Source organism: Idiotropiscis lumnitzeri, chromosome 14 (genome assembly GCF_059441095.1).
Source record: "Idiotropiscis lumnitzeri isolate Australia: NSW breed Sydney's pygmy pipehorse chromosome 14, RoL_Ilum_1.0, whole genome shotgun sequence".
Taxonomy (NCBI): Eukaryota; Metazoa; Chordata; class Actinopteri; order Syngnathiformes; family Syngnathidae; genus Idiotropiscis; species Idiotropiscis lumnitzeri.
Window position 1 is genome coordinate 20,336,343 of NC_142404.1, and position 26,206 is coordinate 20,362,548.

Here is a 26,206-nt window from a genome sequence, read left to right on the forward strand (position 1 = left end):
TCACCCTGTGCAGAAAATAAAAGCGTCATCAACAAAAAAACAAAACAAACAAACATTATTTTTACACTATTAGACACCGTCTTTAATGTATAAAAAGAAAACAAAAAAAGCTTGTGTCCCAGGACCAGGCTCTGTGGAACACCTATTTGGACAAGCAGTTTCCAAAGACCAATTTGATTTTGTAACTTGGCAAGTGGAGACTTCTCTATTTTTGGAGCACTAATCCATAGTAATGGCAAAAATTTTTCTTTCATCTATGCCTCCTGTTCTCTCTCACAAATAGAATTTGAGCCGTGGAGGTAGATTGAGATGATCTAAAACTTAACTATCATTTAGAAGGTCTGGTTGCCTATCAAATCGTCTATCAAAGAGCAAATGTCTTGATAGTGAGAAAAGATGGTTTCTCTATATTGGCGGATAGTTTTTCACATTAGGTAGCTTTGCAACATACTCGCAGACAGCATGATTTCATGAACTGCTCTCTGCTTCCAGAAAATCTTCCGCGGGTCTTTACCTTTGGGGTCTACAGCCTGGATCTCATCCGTGGCCTTGCAGGGCCGACTGGCTCCGAGTCGGTTCAGGGCTCGGACTCGGTACGAGTACCAACCGCCTTCAGTCAGCCCTGTGACCTGGAGCTTGAGCTCGGGCACCAGGTCTCCGCAAGGCTCCCAGCGATCGCTTCCTCTCTGGCAGCGGTCGACGTTGTAGCCGCGAATGCTGCTGCCACCGTCATACTTTGGTGGCTCCCAGGTCAGGAAGATGCCATTGGCCGACTTGTCTCTCCAACGCAGGTTCTCCGGTGGGTCAGGGACGGCTGGAAGACAAAGCGATCAGTGGTTACGGATACGCATTGTTTGGGCTCAGTTTGTGCTTCTTCAGCGCTTCATGTCAGAAAAGGATTTATTCAGTGGCTCACTGGCAGGAGAGGAGACATTGACAGGCTCATCGATGTATGCCGGCTCTCCGGGACCACACTTGTTGCAGGCCGTGACCTTGAACAGATACTCTTTGCCTTCAATCACGTCAGTAACTGTGGTCTCCAGATCCTGGATGCCTGAGGCCACCTGACAAGAGGGTGTAGGAGGGCTACTCGGTATGGTGCGGTCGACAGAGGTGTTACGGCTGAGTACATTTCATCAACTGTAGTACCTTGACCCAGGTCTTGCGGGAAACCTCTCGTTTCTCCACCTGGTAGCCCGTCAGAGGACTTCCTCCGTCGTGCTCTGGAAGGTCCCAGCTCAGGTGGACATGCTCGCGGGTCACTTCCGGAACCTTGAAGTCTTTTGGTGCACTGGGCGCGGCTGGAATGCGGTAGCGGCAAACAAAAGGTATATATTTCGCTCAGCTCGGACAAAAAAAGCGTCTGCTGTTCCCTACCAATGACGTTGACTTCGATCTCTCCGGAGACAGTAGTGACATCGTTCTCCAACTGCAGGGTGTAGGTCCCTTTGTCTGGACGGACGCTGGGAGTCACCACAAGTTCCGCAAACGTGGATCTTGTGGTCACCGTGATGCGTTCATCGGCACCGGTCAGCTCTGTATCCCCGAACGCCCACTTGGCGACGGGGACGGGATATCCGGTGATGGGGACTCTGATGGTGAGAGGATTGGGAACAATCACCTCCAGGCTCTCTTTGAAGCCACTCAGGTCCATGGTAGGTCCGGCTGAAAGCAGAGAGAACAAAGTGATGTCAGCTGAGGTGATGGTCAACTTGCAAGAAATAACCTCGCTGCCCGTCTCACTCACTGTGCGGGTCGTCGGCCAGCAAAGGTCCGATGACGTTGGATGGGTCTGAGATTCCGGCAGCGTTTTCAGCGAACGCTCGATAGTTGTAATATGTTCCATATGTAAGTCCAGAGACCTGGGGAAAAAAACTGACATGAAACTAATGCTACTTAAGGTAAACAAAGAATTTCTGTTGTGTTCTTAGACATCGCACTTTATAGAAGAGGTCGGGGCAGAGGCGGGTGTTGCAGCGGAGCCACTTATCGGTTCCGTCCTCACAGCGCTCCAGGATGTAGCCGGTAATCATGCTCCCGCCGTTGCTGAGCGGAGTCTCCCAGCTAAGCTGCACAGAGTTCTTGTCCTGGTTCTGCCAGACCAGGTTTTGAGGTGGGCTGGGGGGCTCTGTTGGTGGCACAGGTCAAATGTAAATGTGATGCCACAATTCACATCCAGGCAAGTAAGCTATATAAGCTCAATAAATACTAATTGATAGTAACGAGATTTTAAAAAAGGCTAAAAACGAGACGGTCTAACTAATAGAAACTCCAGAATTATCTAAACTTGGACTCACCGATAGCATCCATGATCTTGACGGGATAGGTTGCGGCACTCGGCTTTCCGACGCCGGCTTTGTTCTCTGCCTTGACTCTGAAGATGTACTCTTTGTTCTCGATGACGTCATTGATGACAGCGATCAGCTCGTCGGCCTTCGTCACCTGCACCGCTGACCATTTGACAGACGTCCTGTCACGGAGCTCCACGATGTAGGATGTGATGGGGGAGCCGCCGTCTGACACAGGCGGTTCCCAAGACACGGTGCAACCGAACTTGGAGATGTTTCCAACCATCACGTTGACAGGCGGATTGGGAACATCTGAACAGCACATTTCAAACCAGAATGGAAAACTCAACCAGGTAGATAATAGATCATACAATTTGCATGTGGCAAGTTTGCCTGTGAATGGCCAAACGCTGCGAAATCAATGTAGAAGGCGAAACTGGAAGATGGAGGGCTTTGAATCAGTCGATAAATGAGCAAGTACGTGGTCACGTCTCAAATACCTTAAGTTTAGTGTTAAAATTGGATGATCTAATAGTGAAAAGTGCAAATCGGGGAATGATGAAATGACCGGAATAAGGAAAATAGTCCCCAAATGAGCAGAGCACTTATTTTGTCAATTGTCTCCTCAACTTGAATGTGGTGCTTTGAGATGCAAAAAAAAATGTGCAACTCTGTGAAAAGTTCCAATCTCAGTCTTATGGAGAAAAAAAAACACATTGCTTGGATCTCCTGACTGAGGAGACATTAAGAGCAGCGAAAATGAGTAATAAGAATATGATTTGTTTTTTTGTAGACTAAGTTCCAGTCTGTGTGAATGTTCTTCATACCAAACTTGTTCTTGGCCTGGACGGGTTTGTCCGTCTCAACAAAGGGTCCGCTGCCAACTCGGTTTCGGGCGCAGACCCTGAAGATATACATGGAGTCCTTCTGGAGTCCGATCACGGTATACTCTGGACTCTCGGCGTGCTGCGTGGCCAGCGTCCAGGTCTTGCGTTTCACGTCTCGTCTTTCCACCACGTACTCAATGACTTTGCTTCCGCCGTCGTTTTCCGGTTCCTCCCATGCCAAGCTGACTTCTCCGTCAGCGGTGTCCACAACCTGCAGGTTCTTCACAGGCCCTGGAACATCTGGGGTCAGGACGGACAGAGGTTTTGCTCGGAACTCAATGTAAACTGAAGCCCGCCGCCACACACCTAACGCAAACCCTCGCAGTTCAACAGTTGCCAAACTGATTTCCTTTGAACCTAATCTCTGTGAGTCGCTAAATCACGCTTATTGTGTTTGTGTTAAGGCCAAATCAAGTAAAGTAGGACTTTGGCACCCTTTTGTTGTTGTTCTTGTTCAGTCTTAAAGACCTTTTCACACTAACTACGCTTGGTTCCTGGTGCCGTTGGCAACGGGTCAGCGCACATGGTTGACAGCGTCCCAATGGAGGCTTGCCCAAATTTGGAAGTGCTGAAGTCGTAGTCAACCAAGAAGAGACAGTAAGGCGTTTCCCACTCCTCAGCAATGTGAATTTGTTATTGTGGCAAAAGAACTTACTTGTTTTAAGGATGAGGAGGAGAGGAGAAACAGCCCCTCAAAAAGGGAATTGGTGCATCTCGCACTAACGGCTTGTTTGTGAGCCGCAAAGACCGCTTCAAGCTGTAGTTCACGATATCTAAACGCCCTAAAGCTCAGAAACCGCATCTATTCTGACTTTAATTGCCTTTACAGGACAAGTCTGCCACTCGGAAGTCCCGCCATCTACCCGAATCCCGTTGGCGTTGGATGCGTCTTCTGACGTCACTGCGCCGGCACTTTCAGATGAGCAGAAACTTTTTTCTTCTCTCACAATTTAGAAATAAGCCAGATGTTGTCAAGTTTGCCATGACAATTGCTCTGCTGTTATTGGGCCCAAATGCCAAAAATTGGTGTCAAGTGCTGCAATCTTGCTTGTCCATGCTAGCTAATTCTAATGATTAGCCTCAAGAGAGGAAGGACCTTTGGTTTATGTTCAAGAACTGCACTACTAAATACAGCACAACAGGGTCATGTCGCGTCACTAGCTTTGCATTCAGTTGCCAAGCCATAGAAAATCGTACCAATGACGTCCAGGTTGATGAAGGCTTCGCCCTCGCCATGTTTGTTCTTTATGATGACCTTGTAGCGACCTTCATCAGACTTTGTGGGGTCCTTCATCCGGTACTCTGTGCAATCCGTAGAAGTGTAGACGCTATCCTGGGGCAGACTTAAGTTGCTGAACAGCCAGTCGGCCTTGGCTTGAGGGTAGGCGCTGTAGGGAACCGTCATGACCAGGGGCTTCCCCACGTCGGTGATGTAGTTTTGATCTGTGGTCTTGATCTGGGGTGCCTCTGCAGGAGCAAGACCAGGAGAAGTCATTAGAAAGGCCAAAACAAAAAGACAGTCCAAAAGAACGGCTCATCCAAGTCATAGAAACGGTTAAAAAAAAATTGGACAAGGTGGCCTCTGGATTAAAAAAAATAGAATAAATAAATAATACGTTTGGCTATCCTGACACATGGGCGCCAAAAAGCATTTCAAGTCATGATAATACTTGGCTGCATCATACACAATCTAAAAGTCGAATAGGATCAAATCAAATAATAGATTGACATACATCTGTGTTATTTGTCGATTCTTTTCAAGCTTGTTTTTCATCGTCTCTTACCCGCCAGCTCCAGCTTGGCCTTGGCGTCTTTGTCCTTGACGACCACTCTGTACTCGCCCTGGTCTCGAGGACGGATTTCGCAGACCTGCAGCCTGTGGACTTTGCCTTCGCTCATTATCTGGTATTTGTCTCCCTGCACAACAGTCATATTGTTCTTCAACCACTGGACTTCAACCCTGTCCTTGTTGAGCTCAACCTCGAACACCACATCTGAGCCGGGCGGCTCATTTACGTCCTGTGGAGGCCTGATGATCTCCACCGGGATCTCTGTGAGGCGGAAAGCCAGACGTGAGATTGCGGAGGTACACGAAGCTACTACAGAGCGTCACTTGGCAGTCTCACCTTCAACAAAGAGCCTGGCTCTGGAGCGCTTGTCGCCGACACCGCACGCATACTCGCACTCATCGTCTGGTCGACACTCTCTGATGCGCAAGTAGCACATTTTGCCGTCTTTTTCAAATGTGTATCTGGGAGAAGATGGAAGTCGTTTTAGGGAAGGCAATTTTTTTACTGAAAATGTACGTGAATACTGAAGAGCTGAAGTTGAGCTGTTATTTTTGGCCTTTAAAATTCGAAATACGAAAATGATTTTTTTTTTTTCAACATAGAGTATGAGTATGTGTGACTGCTGTTCGGCAGGTATCAACAAGTGCGGACATGCAAACACTAATGAACCCCCAGCACCTGGGTCCTTCTCTGATCTCACGTCCGTCCCTGTACCACTTGACCTCGGCCTTCTCTTTGTTCAGCTTGCAGGAGAACTCGGCGTCCTCGAACTCTATGATGGTCTGGTCCTTCAAGTGCATGGCAAAGTCGGTCGGCGCCTCGCTGATGATCAACTCTGCTGTGGACTTGTCGTCGCCGGCCACCACAGTATACTCGCCCTCGTCCGCCAGCGTGCAGTCCTTGATGGTCAGCGTGTGCTTGTCTTTGTCCACCCGGTAGACCAGGCGCTTGCTGAAAACAACCTCCTGGCCGGCCTTGACCCACTTCAGTGTGACCTTGTGCCGGTTGACCTTACAAGAGAAGCTGACTGTCTTCTTCTCCTGTGTGTCCACATCTTCGAGAGGAACCACAATCCTCAAACGTTCCTCTGAGGACACAAGCATCAGAGTCTGAGCCAAGACCCGTGTAACGTTGTTCAAGATATTTTTCGGAAATGCCAACATCTGCTATGCTCACATTCAGCAAGAATGGGTTCAATTTAACAGGCTAACTGTTGCCAAGCGAACATATAGCAGGTTAGCAAACTGAGTGTACCGCTACAGCTGCGAGATAAAATTCCAACTTTCTCTGCATACAAGTAATGTTGCTAAAAATGCTAAAACTCAAACTGTTGCTAAGCGAACATAGCATAAGAATTTGAATTTATAAAAATACGAACATGCTAACAGTAGCTACACTAACATGGTAGGATTGGAACCTCAGCAACAAAAGTTCCAGGAACATCAACGAGCTTGCAACTTTCCCAGCAATAAGCTACAGTTTCTAACAACAATTTAGCATGCTAATATTGCATGCTAATATGCTGATGGAAGCTATCATGGGAGGCCCACGAGGCGGACTTACCGTTGACGACAAGTGCGCAGGAGCTCTTGGCTTGCTCTCCTCTGTGATTGCTTAGGTGGACGAAATAGTTGGCTTGATCATCCTGCTGCGCATCACGGATCCTCAGCGAGAAGATATTGTCTCGCTGAGCCATCACATACTTGCTGCTTTCAAAAATGGTCTCGTCGTTCTTCAGCCACTTGGCCTTTGCGCCCTCGTTGTTCACCTCGCAGTTCAGGACAACTTCCTGGCCTTCACCAGTCTCTGTGTCCTTTAGCGGCGTGATGATCTTCAGTCTCTCTGCCGGGAACCGGACGACATCGAAATTAGCCTCATGTTAAAAATGCTCAAACATAGCCAGGCTTTTTCCTGCACATCAAATAATGGTCTGTCATAAAAACCGTTATTTGACTGCCATCATTTTCGACTGCAATTGTGGTAGTAATCTGAGCCAGGAAAATCACCATGGCGCTGTTACTTTTTGTAATTCCTTACCGAGTACGGTGAGCTGGGCACTGGCTCTGGTGGCTCCAATCATGACCACGTACTTGCACTCATCGCTGAGCTCACAGTTCTTGATGACCAAAGTCCTTCTCTTGCCATCACTGATCATCTGGTACTTTTCGCCGGCCTCCAGCTCAATGGCGTCCTTCTGCCATTTGACCTCAAAGGTTTCCTTGGACACGGTGCAGGTGAACTCCGCCTTTTCGCCTTCTACCACCTCCACGCTGCGAGGTCTGGAGAGAAACTCGGCTGCCAGTTCTAGAACAGCAGGAGACAAAGTCTAGTTTAGCCAAGACAAGATTAGTTTAAATTAGAAAACGTGTATGCCAAGGAGCCGTTGTACACGTAAAATGAGTTAGAAGCTCGGTTGTCAAATGAATGAAATAGCCAAGTTTAGGTACCATAGTATTGTGAAAATACAGCCATAAGTGTACCGTTAATTCTGAGGTTTCCTGAGGTTCTGACCCTGGGACTGAGCCTGCAGTTGTACTCTCCGGCGTCTGGAATCTTCAGGCCCTGAATGAGAAGGATCCTCCTCCTGCCATCCACAATGTGCTCATAGCGGCCGCCCTCCGGTAACTCCTCGTCGCCCTTGTACCACGTAACATCGGCGTCAGGTTTGGAGACTTCGCAGATGAGCTTTACGCTATCGGTCTCGGTTCCCTCCACGTTGGAGAGGTTCTTGGTGAACCTGGCCTCCTCCTCTGTGAGAGAGCGCCACCAGTTTGAGTCATACGTCATCGCTCATTGTGATGTTCTACCCATTGAATGAACACTTAGGCCTACTCACTACTGTTTTTCGATGTTGTTCATGATGGTGGTACTTGGAGAAATAAGTATTTTTGTTTTTCTGTTTTTTTTGTGGTACTGGTGTTAAATGTTTGACAATTGTTGAACCTAGCCTTGCTCTTCTTACCGATAACAGTAAGCATGCCGGAAGTCTTGGAGGTCTTGGCGTCACACTCGTACTCTGCTTCATCGTCCATCACCGACTTGTGGACAATGAGGACATGTCGGCGTCCTTGAGCAATAATTTCGTACTTCTTCCCTTTTCGGATTTCACTTCCATCCTTGTACCAGCGGACCTGTGAAGAGGAAACAGGAGGTCAGACATGAAGGGGAATGACAAGAATTGCGCAAAGGTGGGCTACTATGATGGCACATTGGGACCAACCTCACCTTCACATTCTCTCGGGACACTTCACACTCAAACCTGGCAGATTCCTTCTCTTGCACCTCCAAGTCATGGAGTGGCTTGGAAAACTCCACATGGAGAGCTGTGGGTAGAGATACAGAAATTACACCACCTCAGTGTACCACCTCAGCGCTTTGTGAAAGTCTCCTCGTAAACCCTGAAAAGCGTTACACGAATCCCGTTGACAGATTCTAGTGCCAATCCAAGTGGAGGTACTCGTCAAAGGTTGTATTTCTCACGGACTGATTGTTGGTACTCACGTTCAACATTGAGGAAGCAGGAAGTCTTGAATTCTTTGGCAGCACAGGAGTAGGTCCTGGAGTCGTCCAGGGTGCATCCGTGGATGAGCAGCGTCCTTTTGCAAGCGTCTGCGAGCATCTCATACTTTTTGGTCTTGTGGATCTCCTGTCCATCTCTAAACCACTGCACCTCGGCATTGTCCCGGGAGACTTCACACTCCAGAGTGGCTGTGGCCTCCTCCTCCACCGTCTGGTCCTCCAGGGGCTTGGTGAACTCCACCGGTGGCTCTGAACACGCAAAACAACAACAAACCACTTTCATTACCAAGCCAGGATAGGCTAGTGGTCACCTATTGGCTGTTGACGTGCTACCTTTGACGATGAGCTTGGCTTCGGTTTGGCAGTCTTTGGTTGTGAGTCGGACTTGTCCCGCTTCATGGAGCTGAACGTCCCTTAGGGTCATGGTGTGGACTTTACCCTCCGACTTTAGCACCACCTGCAGGTCAAAGTGAGAATGTCTGTCTCAGCCCATGAATGCTGCTTGTAATGATGTTTATTCCATGGATTAACCTCGCTGTCCACTTTTAAAACCCGTCTGCAGACATTTTTATTTTTGAGCTGTCGACTCAACATGAGCCGCTGTTCTGCTGTTCTTCTATTGTTTATGTCTTTTAATTGAGTAAAGTGTTCTAATTGCCTATTAACTTATATTTATTTTCTTTATTAATTAATTTATTAAACCATATGGAAAGTGCTTTGTCACAGCTCCAGTTGTTATGAAATGCGCTATATGAGTAAGCTTGTGAAAATTGGGCCGCCACCAGCAACCTGCCACCTGCTCCATGGGCGCCGTTAAAAATAGATGCAGAGGAGCTGGCTCGGCAAAACCGGCCGGCCGGCAGCGCCTTATAAGCGCGAGTTGAAACTGGCTGCAACAACACAAACAGGAAGTAAAGTCGGCAGCGCGCAGCAGACTCACCCGGTCGCTGGGCTCCAGCTTGACGCCCTCTAGGAACCACTCCACAGGGACATCCTCATAGGACAGCTCGCACTCGAAGGTGGCCGTCTCGCCGGCCGTCAGTGTGACGTCGCTCAGCGGCCGCGTCAGGCTAACCAAACGGGCTTTGGTGTGAGGAGAAGACATGAGGCGTGAGAGCAAGTCCGCCAGATCACCCCCACCCCCCACAAAGAAAAAAAAGGTCCTCGTCGCAGAGTCCTCGAAACAGCCGCTGGAGGCCCACAGGACAAGTGCCAGCAAGCCCCCTGACGCTCAGCACCGGGGGGGGCCGGCTTATTTGCATGCGACCCGGGTCACGTCGCGACACAGCCAATCACCACTTCCAAAATAGCCCGGGTACCAATTGGGGCAAGAGGGAACGAGGGAGGGGTGCTCCAGCCAATCACCTGCTACTAAACTTTTTCGGTAAGGGGAACGCGGACCTCTAAGTGCTGACCCGACAGCTCGAGTGTCATAAATGCAACCTCAAACGTCACTTGGATCAATGTGTCCAATACTTTTTTAACTCATTCACGACCAGCCGAGTTAAAAAAAAAAAAGGATCATTGACGTCAATAGCCGTCAATGGCAGTATATTAGTTAATTACACACATATTACACATCTGAAAATCATGCCGTAATAATATAACTGTGGGACTATTAAGTGGATATTATTGTTTTCCTCAACAAAGATGATATGTTAATGAAAAAAATTTTTCGAACAGATTACGTGTCTCTTACGTGACGATAATGATGAAGTCAATATTCACATCACCATAGCATATTTATTATATGTACAAATAATTATAATTTAGTATGTCATACTTAAGTAAGACTTTAATGTTTGTAATAATCAACATGTTTGCTGATTATTAATTGAATCCATTACCAAGAGTTTTTAGTATTAATATCCACGACTTGTTACTAGCCGGTCAATCATGGGGCTCATCGAGACAAACATGCATTTCACACTCACATCTACGCTTTTTGACAATTTGCAGTCTTTAATGAAGCTAACATGGCTGTTTTGGGGAATACCTGAAAAAAACCCATCTGGAAGGCCAGAGCCGAGAGCCCAACCGTGTACCTCAAAATTGTGACCGGTCGCCATGTCAACACCTAATGCACCATGCTGCACACACGCACACATTCTGTCACCTTTGACGCGGAGCTGAGCGGACGATTTTGCATTTGCAGCGGCGAAGTCCACAGTTCCCGCCATGTCCTTGCGGCAGTTGAAGAGAATCAAGGTGTGCTTGACGCCTTCCTCCTTGATCTCCACGTCCTGAGAGACAACAAGGGGTGGGCGGCGTCACAAGATGCCACTCGCAAGCAAAGACGCTGGCCAAGTTGGACGAAAAGCTCACGGAAGACGGGTGAAGGGTCTCGCCCTTCAGTTTCCAGGTGGCGTGGAGGTCCTCCTCCGAGATCTCGGTATCAAACTTGGCCATCTCTGTCTCTGTGACTTCCACACTGTAGAGTGGACGCATCACCTTGATGTCGCGCTCTGCGGCGCGTGGAAAGACGGTAGCGTTAGTAAAAGGGACAAAGGATTGTTGCTGTGGCGACACCAGTGATGGTCTGGAGACATTAGAACTCGGCAGGACCACTCAGCCTCTAAGATCCCATGAAGGAACTTTTCCATGAAGGAACTCGTCAATATTTCCCCTGGTTGATGATACAACCGAACCCCCCCCTAAGCCACGCCAAGCCACCTTAGCGCAACTAGTACCTTCAATGTTGAGCTGGGCTGTGGTTCTGTCAGTGACACAGTCGCACGTGAACGCTCCCATGTCGCTCTTGGCCGCCTTGCGGATGACGAGGATGCGCTTCCTGCCGTCGGACTGCATCAGAATGTTCTTAGAGGCAAAGATTTCATTACCGTCCTTGAACCAGCGGACCTCGCCGGTAGCCTTGCTCAGCTCACAGGACAACACCACCTCATCCTTTTCGATGGCCGTGTAGTTTTGGAGCTTGAGCGTGAAGTAGAGGTCGCCCTCTGCAAGACCATGTCAAGTTAATGGTTTCAATGCACAAACAGAATTTGCTGCGTGACGACCGCAGTTGTCAGTATGCGCGAATACGAAGATTCCGGGCTGACATACTAACCCAGCACTGTGAGCATGGCCTCGGCCATCTTGTCCATGGCCTCCACTTTGATCATGGATGTGTCGTCAATCGACACCTCCTTGAAGGCCAGTGTGTGGACTCTACCGTCCTCTGACATGTGTACCACCTTGCTGGGGTGCAGCCGTGCACCGTTTTTGTACCAAACCACCGGGATCTTTTCATGGGAGAGTTCCACACTGAATTCCGCCGTTTCGCGCTCCTTCACCGTCACATCCTTGATGGGTTTGAGAAACTCGAGGCGGATACCTGACAGACAGAGACTGTGTTGACACTCCAGCTGACCACTAATTGCCCAAATCTGAAGTAGCCATTAGAAACCAACATAGAATCTTTCAGTTTTGAGGACAAATCCTGTTTTTTGAGCATTAAAGAGGGTGAGACCACCAGAACAAAAGTATTAGAGGTTGACATTTTGAACATCAACAGATTTGGGGAATTTCCTGTTGTGTTTCCAGCGCACCAAGCAAGCCTCAGATACTTTATAAAACTTTTTTTGGATGAGTTTGGTGTGGAAGAACAAACTACCATCCATGGAACTCTTTTTTTTCCTCGTGTCCAACTGGTGTACAAACACCACAAGAGCCTGCTGCGCCACAGTGAAACTTGTCAGCCAGCACGCAAGCTGTGCAGTAGGTTCAATTCAAGCAAATATACGTTACTTTGGGAGGCATGTGCCAAATACATGTCCTCTGACTTGCCATCACGTGTCCACCTGTTTTGACATCAGGTACCTTCAATTATCAGCTTCCCTGATGTTCTCTTGTCTTCGGCCTCAAACAAGTACTTGGCTTCATCTTCATATCTGGCAGATTTGACGACAAGAGTGTGTTTGTTTCCGTCTTGCAGCAGCTGATATTTGTCATCGCTGGACAGCGTCTGAGAGCCTTTGAACCAACGGAAGCTTTTGGGTTCCCTGGACACCTCCAGCTCAAACTTTGCATCATCCTTTTCAAAGACGCGCACATCAGCCAGCGGCGTGATGAAAGAAACAGGAATCTCTGTTGATTGATACAGAGTCAATTAGTGCTGGAATGAGGGTGGGTGTTAGCGGAGGAGATGCCGACGCTCACCCTTCACTTTTAGATTGGCCGAGCACTTAGCGTCAGCGGCGCTAAATGAAACCTCGCCGGTCTGAGGTACCTTGCAGTTGTACAGCACCAGAGTGTGCTTAGCTCCATCCTCCACCATCTCCACATCCTGTTGATGCCGACACGCTTTTGAACACTAAGATCGGGGTCGTGAGACCACCATTTGACACCTCATATATGTGCGGGCAAACACACACATACACACACGCACACACATACACACAAACACTGTAGAGGATTGTTGGGGTTTACATACGGGAGATGGAGTTAGGACCTGGCCGTTCAGTTTCCACTGGCTGTGCACATCGTCCTCACTCAGCTCCACCTCGAAGCGAGCCGTCTCGCACTCAAACACCTCCACGCCGTAAATCGGCCGCAGCACTTTGATGTGGCGGGCTAGTGTTGAAGAGAGGCCACAACTTAGTGACTAACTCGCAAGAGGGCAGCGTGAAAGGTATCGATGAGAAAGATAGCGTGAAGATGGCGTTGAAGAAAAAGACGATGCGGGAAGAAGTGAAGATTAAAACGTGTTGCAAAAGCGGCAAAGAGTGGCATTAGCTAGCCATGGGGAGGCGCAAGACCTGTGGTAGAAGGTTTGTTCTGGGTTCACTGATGAACATCCACAACAAATTGTGGACTTTACCTTCAATGTGAAGGGTTGCTGTTGTCTTGTCCGTCCCGCAGTCACACACGTACTGTCCCTTGTCTACGTCCGCAACTTTCCTGATGAGCAGCATTCTGCGGTTGCCTTCTGCCTTGATGGCGACCATCTTAGAAGTCTTCACCTCTTCTTCATTGTGGTACCAAAGCACCTTAACATCTTTGTTGAGTTCACATTCTAGGACTACCTTGTCCTTCTCCACTGCGGTGTAGTCCTGCAGCTTGACTGTGAAGTAAGCGTCTCCCTCTGTAAGGGGATAGTTGGACAAGCATGACACAAAACATACAAGACAGAGACTGGACGCTGTCCATACACAAGGGTGGTAGACGAGGTCACTGGCGTGAGCCCTGGGTGGGCAATTAAACGCAAGAGTTACCTATGACGTTCAAGTTAGCCATGGTGGACATTCCTTTGGCCTCGGCCTTGACCTGGCAAATATCATCTAGAGTCACGTCCTTGATCTCCAGCACGTGCCGCTTTCCATCCACGTGCTTGAGCACCATTCGGCTTGCATGGATTTTGATGTCATTCCTGTACCAGGTGACCGGAATATCTTCATGAGAGAGCTCCAGCTCAAAGTGAACAGTGCTGCCCTCCTTCACTGTTTGGTCCTTGAGCGGCGAAATCAATTTGAGCCTGATGCCTATAACCGCAGTGTCAAAACAATTAGGACACAGATCATGACGCAAGTGTCACCGCAAAGCCACGGGTCCACCACTCACCCTCCACTGTGAGTCTCGCCTTGGACTCTTTGCCCAAAACCTCAATCCGGTATTCGTCCTCATCGTCAAACTCGCAGCAGTTGATGATGAGCATGTGCTTCTTGCCATCGTCAATGATGTCATATTTGCTGTCTGGTGTGAGGATGTCGCTGCCCCTGTACCACATGACCTTGGGGACGTCTCTGGTGATGGCGCATTCAAATTTGCCCTGTTTCTTTTCAGGCACGCTAATGTCCTTCAGTGGTTCAACAAAGTCCATTGGGATTTCTGAAGAATGTGATAGGCAGACATATTAAACATAAGACAATGACAACGAGAAGAAACAACAGACACAAAGCTGCCATTTTATGGCCACCTATATGACAGACATCACTGAAAGTGTTTCCAGACCAGACTGAACAACAAACAAACAAGTACACAAAAAAAATGACAAAAACGGGGATCTGATGGTCACTGGAGTGCTCCTCTAGATTTGGAGGTAACGAACAACTTTCAAACCTACGAATAAAGTCCAAATGGACCTGAATTGATTTGATCCCTGACTTCGGGACTCTGTACAGAAACTGAAAAAGTCAGAGTTTGAAAAAGAAAACCCATGGTTGCGGTATCTGCCCACGCGAATGCTGTGAATATACGCTTACCTTTCACGGTGAGCATTGCGCTTGTGACAGCATTCAGCACCTGGTAGGACACCTCGCCCGACTGGTCCAGTTGACACTTTTTAAGTTTGAGCTGCCGCATGCCACCCTCCATTTGGATGTCGCAGGTCTACGGCAAGAAAACTGTTACCTAAGCTCAAAATCTATACAGATCAAGTAGTAAAAAATCCAGTCTGTCATACCGGTGATCTTGTCAGAGGCTCCCCTTTGAGCTTCCATTGCCCTGGGATGTCATCCTCAGATATTTCAGTCTCAAAGGCAGCATCTTCCTTCTCAAACACCTCCACACTGGCCAGGGGCTTCAAGATTTCCGCCTCACGCTCTGAGATAAGATCCGTTATCACATGAACGAAAGAGTAAAACATGCCAGATAAAACAAATTTGAGACAAACCTCCTAGCGTCAGTTTGGCGCTGTAGACACGTCCCTCCACCTCCACAGAGTAGTCTGACACGTCATCAGGCTGGCAGTTCTTAATGGTCAGCGTCAGGTCCTTCCCATCCTTGTTGATCTCCACTTTGTCGGAGGGAGTCAACTCCTTGTCGCCTTTCAGCCATTTCCAGTTAGGCGTGTCCTTAAACAGCTCACCCCTAAATGTGGCACTTGCCTTCAGTTTTACATGCTGGTCCCGCAGAGGCCTTACAATCCAATCTTTGATGACCTCTGTTTTACCCAGAGCATATGTCAGATGACAGAATCCAGTTTCGAAAGATCACGAGCCTCTAGGATTAAGTACAATCACTCACCGGTTACTTTCACATTTGTCGATGTCTTCAACTCATTCTGGTTGGCCACTTCGCAAGAGTAGCAACCAGCGTCATCCTCAATGGTGTTTTGGATGGTCACGGCGTGCGCCAGGCCGATGATATTGATCTGAAACTTATTTTCCCGTTTCTTCAGTACCTCGCCGTTCCTCTTCCAAATGACATCTCTCTCCTTGTTCAGCTCACAGGACAGGTAGAGTGGCTGACCCTTCACGGCCGACATCTCCGGCTCCAACTCCTTGGTCCATTTTACAGGGAGCTCTGGAAATGAGAAACAAAAATTCAGGTGAGGTCCTGACAGTCAAAGCTCAAAGACCTACTCAGGACGGGATGAATATAATGGAGTGACTACACACCCTCAACAACAAGCTTGGCGGTACAGCTGATTTCCTTGCCAGCGTTCTTAGCGACACAGGTGTACTCTCCGGTGTCTGACAGCTGCACGTCTTTAACCATCATTTTACGATCTTTGCCGTCAGAGGTGAACTTGTGCTTGGGGCTCTCGCGTAGATTGCTGCCATCTTTCATCCACGACGTGACAGCAGTGGACGGTGACACTTGGCACTCAAACACAGCCGAAGAACCAATGGACTCTGCCTCCTGCAGCACAATGTCCTCCAGCTTCTTGATGAACTTGAGCGGCACGGCTTTGAGTTTGTATCCTCCAAAAGGCTCCTCCGGCGGTGGAGGAGTACCTCTTCCAATAGGTCTCAGGCCACGTCCCCTGCCTTCACCGGGCGATGGTGTCAGCTTGGCTGAAAACAAATTAAAGGAACAGGACTTTCAGGATGGGTTGATGGCTCAGACTGAATTCAGTCCAAGACAACTCACATTTGAGACCTCTTCCTCTCCCTCTTCCTACTTCCTCTGCTGGTTGTCCCTCTGTTCAGAAACATAAGCTGTGAGCTGGGTGCCCTCAACAATCTTATTTGGTGCCAGTGGATGCGAGTGAATGTGGAGAAATGAGCGTGAATGAGTGTCGCGCTAACGTTACTCAATCAAATAAAGTATGAGAAGGGGTTCGAGCATCAGAATGACATGAAGATGAAGACGAGACACAAGTGGACAGGAATGACATCACAACAAAACCGGTGAGGTTGAAGACCACCGAAAACAGGTATGGTGTGTGAGCGATGTGAAAATGGAGGTATGACCATGGCAATGAGTTGAAATTATTCAGTGCATGAAGGATGGCTCTGTCCGAGGTTGTCCTGCCTCCGACGTCTCACCTCTCCTGGTCGTCCCCGGCACCTCCAGAGCGCCCTCCTCCCCTTCACCTTCCCAGTCTTCATCAGGAACTAGTTCCCAGCCCCAGGCCTCTTCCTCTTCTGGATCTGCCTCCTCGTGTGCCCCGAAGTCTTCCTCGAACACCTCCTCCTCGGGCTGGGTATTAACTTTTTTCATCTCGACCGCTCCAGGAGAAATTTCCTTGACTAACGGAATGGTTTCTTGTGGGTGCTTTGCCACATCTAGATCTTCCGGCGAGGGCGTTTTCGACACTTTTTTGAGAGTGGCTGCTTCTGGAGAATCCTTCGGTGAAACCGTTTTAGGTTTTTTGAGTTTATCGGCACCAGGAATTTTTACGGCTTCTTTAGGCTTCTCAACTTTTGGTGATGGTGTCTTTTTCAGCTGGATTTTCTTGATTTGCTCAACAGGTGTCAAAGCCACCTCTTTTTGGTCCTTGACCTTGGGTGTGACTCTCTTCTTTAGCTGCAGCGATTTAGGCTCCTCTAGAACTTGATCCGCTTTTTTAAGAGGAGCTGCCGCTGGAGAGGGAATCTTTTTTGCAGGAACAGGCTCAACCTTCTTCAGCTTCTCCACCTTTTCCTCCTTTGCTTCAGGGGTCTCAGGTTTCTTTGGTGTAGCAACCGGTACTTTCACTTCCATTTTTTCCTCAGGGGTAACGTGTTTATTGAGCAGATCTTCTGTTGCTTTCTTCTCTTCAAGCTCCGATGGTTTCTTCTCTGGTTCAGTAACTTCAGTTGAAGGTCGAGAGAAAGACTTGAGATTGACCTTCTCTGGCGCTGGCTCTGGCTGCACTGTTGGGGTTTTCTTTACCGTTACGGGTGCTTTTGCTTCTTCCTCCTCAGGTTTTTTCTGAGGAACTGACTTAAGCACCTTTGCTGGGGGCTCCTGAACTTCTTCTGGTATTATCTGAGATGGCTTCACTGGTTCCTTCGCCTCAGTCTCCATGGGAAGCCTTGCGCCCTTTTGGAAAGCTACAGTGTCCCTGTCCGGTGTGTCGTCTTTCAGTTTCTCTGGCTCTCCTGTAGGTTTAACAGGCTTCTCAAAGGGTTTTAGTTGAACAACTTCCGGTTCTTCTTTATTAGAAGGTAGTTTTTTCACTTTTTTCAAGGCAGCAACAGAAGGGGCCGGTTCGTCCTCCTTTGGAGCTTTGCGAGTTTTCTTCCATGAAATGGTTTCCTCTGGTTTCTCATCTTTTGGAGTTCCTTTTTGATGGCTCCATATAGGCTTACTATCTTCTTTTTCTAATTCCTGTTTTGGCTTTGGAATTTCCTGCTTTTTCTCCACCTCTTCTTTGTCTCTTGTTGTCCTCTCTGTTACAGGGCTCCTGGTGGCAACCATCATCTCAAGTGCGTGTTCTTCATGTACCACCTCAATAATGTTAACTTGTGTAGTCCTTGTGGCCTCTCCAAGTCTCTGCTCCTTCTCAGGCTCTTTAGGTGATACAGATGGAATCTTCTTGAGTTGGATATTTTCCAGCTCTTGCTGCACTTCGTCCCTCGTGACCGGAGTGGTTTTTCTCAGAGTCGGAAGCTCAAAGCTCCTTGTTTCTTCCGTGGCAACTTTACCTTTTTTTAGCAGAACTGGTTCTGAGGCAGCAAAGATTCATGTTACCAGAAGTCGATACAGACAAACAACATATCAGACAATGGACTCTAGACACAAAGACTGAGCAGAAACAAGTGAATGTGTCATTTTTCAAGCCCTGCTGTGAACATTGTTCCTACCTTTCTTGACTCCTGCTGGTGCTTGAACTGGTCCCTTGGTTTCATCTAAAGGGTGAAAAAGTTATCAGATCTTTTATTTGTAGAAATTGTTGACTGAGGACCTTACAGACCAGGATAAAAGCATGCTGAACCTCAACAATGAAGACAACATAAAGTATTTAGCTATGAATGAAGACCCTTTCCATTGGTTCAACAAACTACCTGCCAGAGGGGCCACTTTCCCAGGTTTTTCTTCTTCCACAACTTCAGCCTTTACAACAGGTTTGATGGCTTCGATGGTAGCAAAAATGAATACACAAAATTGAGAAAGAAAAAAAAATGTTTTAGTAAAATGACCTGACGAGGTGATGATTGAAGAGTCATCACAAGAGCATTCCTAAAGATCTTGGATACCTGGCTTGGGCACTGTTATTTGCAGCTGCTCACCCTCATCCAGCTTTTTTACTTCAACTTGCGGAGGTCCTTGGCGCTCTTCAAGTACAAGAAAATCAAGTCAACAAACAGATTTGCATCTTGACCAGAGTCTACCTTAGAATCCTGTCAACATTTGCAGACGCTTAAGAGTGGCATTCAAAGGGGTTGCTACCTTCTGGTGGAACAGCAGGCTTGGCTGCCAGTTCCTTGACTGGTGGTCGGAACTCTTCCACTGATGCTTGAAAATTAAACAAAATGACAGTCAGAGCGTCTGTGCAGGCGACACCAAGAACAACAAACAGATGGACAGATGGACAGACAGAGACCGAAGAGGTTAATGTGCTTGGTTTGGAGCAAGGTATGATGTCAAACATGGTGGACTAGAGAATTAGAAGAGGCGACATTGAAATGCTTGGCTGGACAGGAGAATGCTTGTGTGTGTCCATCGCAAATGGGTGCCATGACATGAGACCCTGAGGAAACATCTGCCGATGTCACGCAATAGTTCTGGACAATGGCTTGTGCTCAAGGTCACAAAAACACATGATCTGTGACATGCAACACGGTCCTCTCGGTACCTTTGCAGATACTGTGAGATGAAAGCCTGTTTTCTTCGCTGGTATCAGCCTGTAGGGGAGTAGTTTCCCCCAGGGCTGGTTTAGGTTCATCTGTTACTGAAGGTTCTTGGACTGAAGCCATCAAACTAATCTCTGTTTTTGACATTGCTTTGTCAGGTGAATACACTTTTACTTGTTCTTTGGACGCTGCTTTTCCTCTTTTAGAAAAATCTCTGCTGGGTTTATCTACTTTCACTGTACCCTCAGTTGAAAAAAGTTTCTGTTGCCTTAACAGGTCTTTAGGTGTTACTTGGACTTTATATCTTTCATCTGGTCTAATATCCTCAACAGAAGCTGCTTGGACTCTTTCTTTGTCATTGGCTTCAATTGTTTCAATTGTGGAATATACAAGTCGCCCAAGGCAATATAGATCTGCTTGTTCTCTGGTATCTGACACCAATACTACTTTGTGTTTCAGCTCCTCCTGTTCCACTTGATATGACTTATGGACGAGCCTCTCAGGTATGCTCTGAGGACTATCTAACTGTGTTCCTCCTTCTAAGATTGTTTTTCTTCGAGTTATAACGTCCGTCAATGGTGTCCTGGAAGCCATTTTTTCCATTTGCTGCCTCAGCTCTGCTTGCATCAAGCTATGAAGACTATCTTTGACCACATCAGCTTTTAGGGACGTTTCTTCCAAATCCTGTCGTGTGACTTTGAAATTGTTTTCCAGTGACGTATAGTCTTTGACAAGACGCTCAGGTGGGCTCTGACTTTGCTGACGATGTAACTGTGTTCCTCCTGCTTCCCTGATGACTTTACTCTGACTTCCAACATCAGACACAGGCGTATCGAAAGAGTTACTTTTCATTGTCTGCTTCGGTTCAGTTTCAGTCGAGCAATGTGGCACTTGAGGTTGAGGAAATATAAGGACTGTATTAGGTTTCTGACCCTCTGGGGAAATGCGTTTGGGCACCATTTGGTCTAATTTTTGTCTCCCCACTTTGGAGCTTGGGTCTTCCTGGGATGTAAAACTTTGGAAAAAACTCTCTGGTGTCTCCATCAGTTCACTCTGACATCTAACATCCATTGGTTTTCTGGAAGACTTTCTTTCCGTTTCTGCTTGCATCAAGCTATGAGGACTATGAGGCCGCACAATCATGAGGTCTTTGGCTACATCGGTTTCAATTTTGTCAGGGGTTACACGCTCCTCATGTTCCAAGTGATCTAACATTTGTTTTCTGACTGTTCTTTCCATCTGTTTCAGTTCTGCTTTCATCACGCTATGAAGAACACCTTTGACTGTATCAGTTTGCAGAGGTCCTTTAGACACATGTTGCACCACCTCTGGTTCCACTTGGACTAACATCTGTTTTCTGGTTTTGGAGGTTGGGTCAATGACTTCATTTTGGGTTTGGTGATCTGTAGTTTCAAGATCTGTCACTGCCACTGTTGAAGGTTCTCTGTCACTTTTTTCTGGTTTTCTTTCTGAAACATGACTAGATTGACCCTGAAGCATGCCGGCAACCGCACACACTTTTTCAAAAGAAATGTCTTTGACTTAAACTTTGTCTTTTCTTTTTCTGGGATTTCAGTCTGAAGTCGGGTGACATCTGGGAAGTTTCAGCACCATCTTCCCTTACTGAGTCCCTTATTGATTCGGAAGCATTTTTTTCTACTGTCTCGGTTTTTATTATCTGTGACAATGTAGATTGGATATTGATGGTTGTCTTGAGTAATGGACTAGTCTGAGCCTTTCTGCTTCTATCCTGAAGGTTTTCCAGAATCCGAACTCCCTCCTCTGCTTGGAGACTCTGTTGTTCATCTTCAGCTGTTAAGTTCTTAGATGAGGGATGCCCTTCTTTAGTTCTCACCGGCTCTTGTGTAATTTCCAAACCCTCTACTTGCTTCACTATGAGTCCCGGCTGAAGTTCCTTAACTTCCGCAGTAGGGCTTATGACTCTCCGCAAAGCTTCAGATTTAACGCCTGCACACTCAACAACTCCACATAGAGGAGTTTCCACCTCCATCACAGCTGCTCTTCTTTCCCTTAGTTCTTGTTTCACATCCAGGAGACCGATAGTCTCTTTTACTATTTGAGACTGACCTTCCCTAACGTTGCCCATGCTCAAGTCGGTCTTGGATTTCTTGAATTTAGAGCTTTTCATTCCTGCAGAGGATACCTGTTGGTGGGTTTGACCTTCTTCAACAATTATTAGATCTTTTTGACCAAGCATCTGGACATCTTGCGCCGAGGAAACTGGGCAAACTTTGTTTTTGCTTACTTTTGGTAAAACAAAGCTCTTCGTTCCATTTTCTTCCTGTCTTGTTTTGTCTTCAGATTGATGTGCGTGCTTACTTTCATCAGGTATAGAGGCCACCTCTTCAGGCATCTTCAGTTCAGCATATTCCTCTGGAATTCTCGCAAATACAACAGGTTCAGGGTCGGTAACGTTACGAGCACATCATCAACCTCTTCCCTTTCTGTTTTAATTTCTTCAATCAAAGGTTGAATAATTTCTTGGGTTTGCTCTTCAGACTTTTGCATCTTCTCAACATCAGGAGTCAATTCTTCACCTGGAACCACTGCCTTTGGAGCTTGGTCAGTGGCGACGACATCACTTCCAGTTAACACTCGTAGCTCTACCTGCGAGGCAGTCGAGTCTGTGTGAAAGAGACACACATCTTCATTTGGATGTTTGTGTCTCCACTCTGACAAAGGAACAACCGACATTTCCTTCTGAGGTCTCCCATTGCTCTCTTCCATGTTTTAGAACTTTCTGAGATTGAAGGTCTGCAGCTTTAACAGGTTCTTCTGTACTCCTTACCAAAGCCTCTCTCTTACCACCAGTTACTTCCATACACTTTTCCCGATGTGTAAGGTAATATGTCCTGTCTTGAATTGGTTTCTGAGGCTCAAAATCTCTGTGCACATTATTGATTGTCATGTTCACATCTTGCTCCGACTCTAGATGATTTTCTGATGACTGCCTAATGACTGCTTCAACGTTGGGTTTGTCTCTTCTGATTGTATCTGGTTCACTGGTTGGCTGTGGCGGTTTCATCTTACATCTGACTCCTGAACCTCGGCAGAATTCTGAACTTTCTTGAAGGCCCAGACTCTCTGAACCATCAGTAACAGATTTCCTAACCATGGGTTTAGAGATTGCATCAGCGTCTTTGCTCTTGTCTATGTGCTCATCTCCCCTGATGCCGTAAGCTTTCTCAGACAGGAAGCTGCACCGCAGTGCCTCTCTTTGCTTTGCTTCCTCAGATGCTTAAGGGGGATGCGCAGGATTTCGGTAACAGTGAAGCGGAAGCACCATTACGCGGTGCCAAGAGATTAGGACCAGACAACACAGGCAACGTAGTTAGAATGCACAAAAAAGACAATTGGTAGGTGGTCAGCCCAAAGGCAAACGTGCTGCTGCGCTACCTCTCTCGGCTTCTTTCTCCAGACCGTCCACAACGGCGGGAAACTTGGCAGCTTCTTTAAAAAACAAGGGGTAAACGCAAGATTTTAAAATTCTGGAAAAAAAGAATGATGCGGATGAGGTTGGAGTTAATGCCCATGGATGTACCTCTGACAGCACCTTTGTCTTCTTTCTCTTTACTTTTTATTAAAGTTTGAATCTCAAGACGAGAATCCTTCTTTGGGGTTTTATCGTCATGAAGCATTTGCTGAGACGGCATATTTGACAGCGAGACATCCGCTTCTGCTTTAATTTTTTCTTCCATCAGTTGAGCTTTCTCTTGCTTTTTCTCAGCTACCAGGTGACTCACCGCTGAACGTTCCTCTTCAGCTCCAACTTTGTCTGATTGAACCGCCTGGACTTCCGGACTACGGCTTCCTTTGTGTCTTGCAGAAGCTGTAGTGATTTCAATGGAGTCTTTATAGGGTGCCTCGACTTCTACTTCCTGTTTCACCATTGAGACATTGACGCTTGTCTCTAGGGTTTCTTTCTGGATCATAGCCTTGCTTTTTTTCTTGACTGAAACAACCCTTTTCTCATCTTTTCTTTCACCTCTAACTTCTTTGATAGTGGTCTGCTCCTTCTCAAGCTTTTCTTGTTTCTTGATTATCAAAGGAGTCTCCTTCCTGTCAGGCACGTATATCTCGCCTGGAGGCTCAGAGCCTTTTATGGAAATCTCAGTCAACGAAACCTTCACATGTTCTGTCGGGTACAAGGCCTTCTCAGACGAAACTTGGGCTCGATCTTCTTGCTCGGCCTCGTAAGACAAAGCTTTCTCTGTGAAAGACCCCATCTCTGTCACGTGATGCTCTTCCTGTCGCGGCTCAAGTATGTTTGGCCTCGCTGAGGCACCAAGAGGGGGCGTCATATGGCGGCGCCAAGAAGTGACGACAAAGCACAAACACAATCAAGGGTGAGACAACAACAATAAGAAAAAAAACAAAAAAAAGATGTCAGATGCTTCAAGAGGAGTTTTGTAGCTGTCCTGGTGCTGATACCTTTTTCTGGAAGAGAGACTTTTTTCTCTGGTTCAATCTCAGAAGGCAGCAGCTTGACAATCTTCTGAGTTTCTAAATCTTCAAGTTTGTCGTCCAAGATGTTGGCAGAGAAAAAAAAAAGTTGAAACAGTCAATTAAACAAACAAGCGAGCATAAAGAGGTGAGTTTGCAAGAGCTCTCCAGCTGCTTGGAGAGTCTACAGCACAACATTTTCTACCAGACAGCAGCTCTTCAAAATGTGCATGTATGATTAGGAAGAAGAAAAAAGAAGATGGAGATGAAAAGTAAAACAATGATTTGTTTCCCCTGTACCTGTGGCAGAATCTTCAACTACTTCCTTTTGGACACGGGCAACCCCAAAGAAGATTTCATCTACTGGCTCCTCTGGAACCTTCTCAGGTGTCAAGAGAGGAACCCCGGCATCTTTAGACGCTTTCCCCGTGCCGTTTTCAACCAGGACTTTTTCCAACTTTTTCTGGGGTAGCAGCACTTTCTTTGCCATATGTGGAAGCTCCTCCGATACGCTCGGCTTTTTATCAAGAAAATGTTCTATTTTCTGAGGTTTACCAGGAAGCTTCTTTGGGACTTTCTGAGGTTTATCAAGAAGCTTTTCCGGCACTGTATCCGGTTTTCCTGGTATGTTCTGAGTTTTATCAGGAAGCGTTTCATTATCAGGTTTAACTGGTACTTTTTGTGGTTTATCAGGAAGTTTCTCTGGTACTTTGTCAGGTTTCGCTGCCAGTTTCGCAGGTTTATCAGGGTCTTTCTCTGGTACCTTCTCTGATACATTTTCAAGTTTATCATTTTGTTTCTCTGGTGATTTTTCATGCATTTTATCTGTAAGCTTTTCTTCTATTGTATCAGATCTATCTGGAAGATTCTCTGATACCTTTTCATGAGGTTTATCATGAAGCTCCTCTGGTACGGTTTCAGGATGCTTCTCAGGTATTTTATCAGCTTGATCATGATGTTTTGCTGCTACTTTCTTATATGTTTTATCAGGGAGCTTCTCTGGTACTAGTTCATGTGATACATCAGAACGTTTCACCGGGACTTTGTCATGTGGTTTATGATGAAGTGTCTCCGGTACTTTGTCAGGCTTATCAGGAAGCTTCTCAAGTAGTTTCACATGTGATTTATCATGGAGTTTCTCTTGAGGTGTTGGAGGTTTGTCATGTTGCCTCTCCGGGTCTTTATCAGGTTTCTCATGTGGTTTTTCATGAAGCTTCTCTGGCACTTTCTCAATTGTTTTCTGTGGAACTTTCTTATCAATGAGCTTGTCTGGTACTTTTTCACGTGGTTTATCGGAGAGATTCTCTGGTATTTTCTCACATGATTTATCAGGGAACTTATCCGGTACTTTCTCATTTATGTCTGGTAATCGTTCACATGATTTTTTAGAAAGCCTCTCTGCTATTTTCTCATGTGGTTTATCAGGAAGCTTGTCTGGCACTTTTGTGGATACATCAACAAGCTTCTCTGGTACTTTATCGGCTTTCTCAAGTACTTTCTCGTGAGTTTTGTAAGAAAGCTTCTCAGGAGTGCTTTCATGTTCATCATGGAGTTTCTTCTGTACTTTCTTGTGTAGTTTACTGGGACGTTTTGTTTGTAATTGGTCGGGTTTATCATTATGCTTCTCTGATACTTCATCATGAAGCTTTTCTGGTACTTCATCGGGCTTACCAGGTAGTTTCTCAGCCACTTTTTCTGGCACTTCATCAGGTTTTTCATTAAGCTTTTGTTGGACTTTCATTGGTACATCAGTCTTAAGACGTTTTACTGTCACTTTTTGTGGTACTTCATCAGGTTTTTCATGAAGCTTCTCTGGTACTTCCTCTGATACTTTACCAGGTAAATCAGGAAGCACCCCGGGCACTTCATCAGGTTTATCAGGAAGCTTCTGTGGCGCTTTGACTGGTACTTCATCAGTTATACCAAGAAGCGTCTCTGCCACTTTTTCGGGTACTTTCTCTAGTTCTTTTGTAGTTCTAGTTTTATCATGAAGCTTCTCTGATACTTTATCAGGTAGACCAGAATGTTTTTGAAGCACTTTGTCAGGTTTATCATAAAACCGCACTGATACTTTTTCTGGTACAGGTATATCAAGAAGCCTCTCTGGTACTTCATGAGGAGTACGAGAATGCTTCCCTCGCACTTTATCATTATTATGATAAAACTTCTCAGGTACTTCATCAGGCTTACCAAGGATCTTCTCTGCCACTTTATCCGGTACTTTATCAAGTTTATCATGAAGGCTCTCGGATTCTTTCTCCGGTAGACGAAGCAGCTTTCCTGGTACTTTGTGAGGTTTATCATGAATCTTCTCT

The 26,206-nt window shown here is 46.7% G+C and overlaps 1 protein-coding gene across 1 annotated transcript in view; it reads right to left on the reverse strand.

Moving 5' to 3' along the window:
* Positions 1-1,739: 1,739 nt before the first annotated feature.
* Positions 1,740-26,206, reverse strand: part of LOC148323979 (titin-like) — a 98,113-nt gene continuing 73,646 nt past the window's right edge. Inside the window, 43 exon segments of the mRNA XM_088314506.1 lie at positions 1,740-1,862; positions 1,941-2,128; positions 2,298-2,600; positions 3,116-3,415; positions 4,373-4,642; positions 4,960-5,226; positions 5,302-5,426; positions 5,644-6,052; positions 6,529-6,807; positions 7,003-7,269; positions 7,446-7,715; positions 7,928-8,096; positions 8,191-8,288; positions 8,467-8,733; positions 8,818-8,941; positions 9,425-9,567; positions 10,601-10,727; positions 10,810-10,949; positions 11,175-11,441; positions 11,552-11,818; positions 12,304-12,570; positions 12,643-12,769; positions 12,917-13,056; positions 13,304-13,567; positions 13,698-13,964; positions 14,044-14,310; positions 14,685-14,811; positions 14,885-15,024; positions 15,095-15,364; positions 15,448-15,726; positions 15,822-16,220; positions 16,297-16,347; positions 16,695-18,299; positions 18,438-18,482; positions 18,639-18,707; positions 18,831-18,908; positions 19,024-19,089; positions 20,486-20,918; positions 21,283-21,395; positions 21,986-22,072; positions 22,479-22,685; positions 22,845-22,898; positions 22,990-23,724. Of these exon segments, the coding sequence (XP_088170632.1) occupies positions 1,740-1,862; positions 1,941-2,128; positions 2,298-2,600; positions 3,116-3,415; positions 4,373-4,642; positions 4,960-5,226; positions 5,302-5,426; positions 5,644-6,052; positions 6,529-6,807; positions 7,003-7,269; positions 7,446-7,715; positions 7,928-8,096; positions 8,191-8,288; positions 8,467-8,733; positions 8,818-8,941; positions 9,425-9,567; positions 10,601-10,727; positions 10,810-10,949; positions 11,175-11,441; positions 11,552-11,818; positions 12,304-12,570; positions 12,643-12,769; positions 12,917-13,056; positions 13,304-13,567; positions 13,698-13,964; positions 14,044-14,310; positions 14,685-14,811; positions 14,885-15,024; positions 15,095-15,364; positions 15,448-15,726; positions 15,822-16,220; positions 16,297-16,347; positions 16,695-18,299; positions 18,438-18,482; positions 18,639-18,707; positions 18,831-18,908; positions 19,024-19,089; positions 20,486-20,918; positions 21,283-21,395; positions 21,986-22,072; positions 22,479-22,685; positions 22,845-22,898; positions 22,990-23,724 (10,493 nt within the window).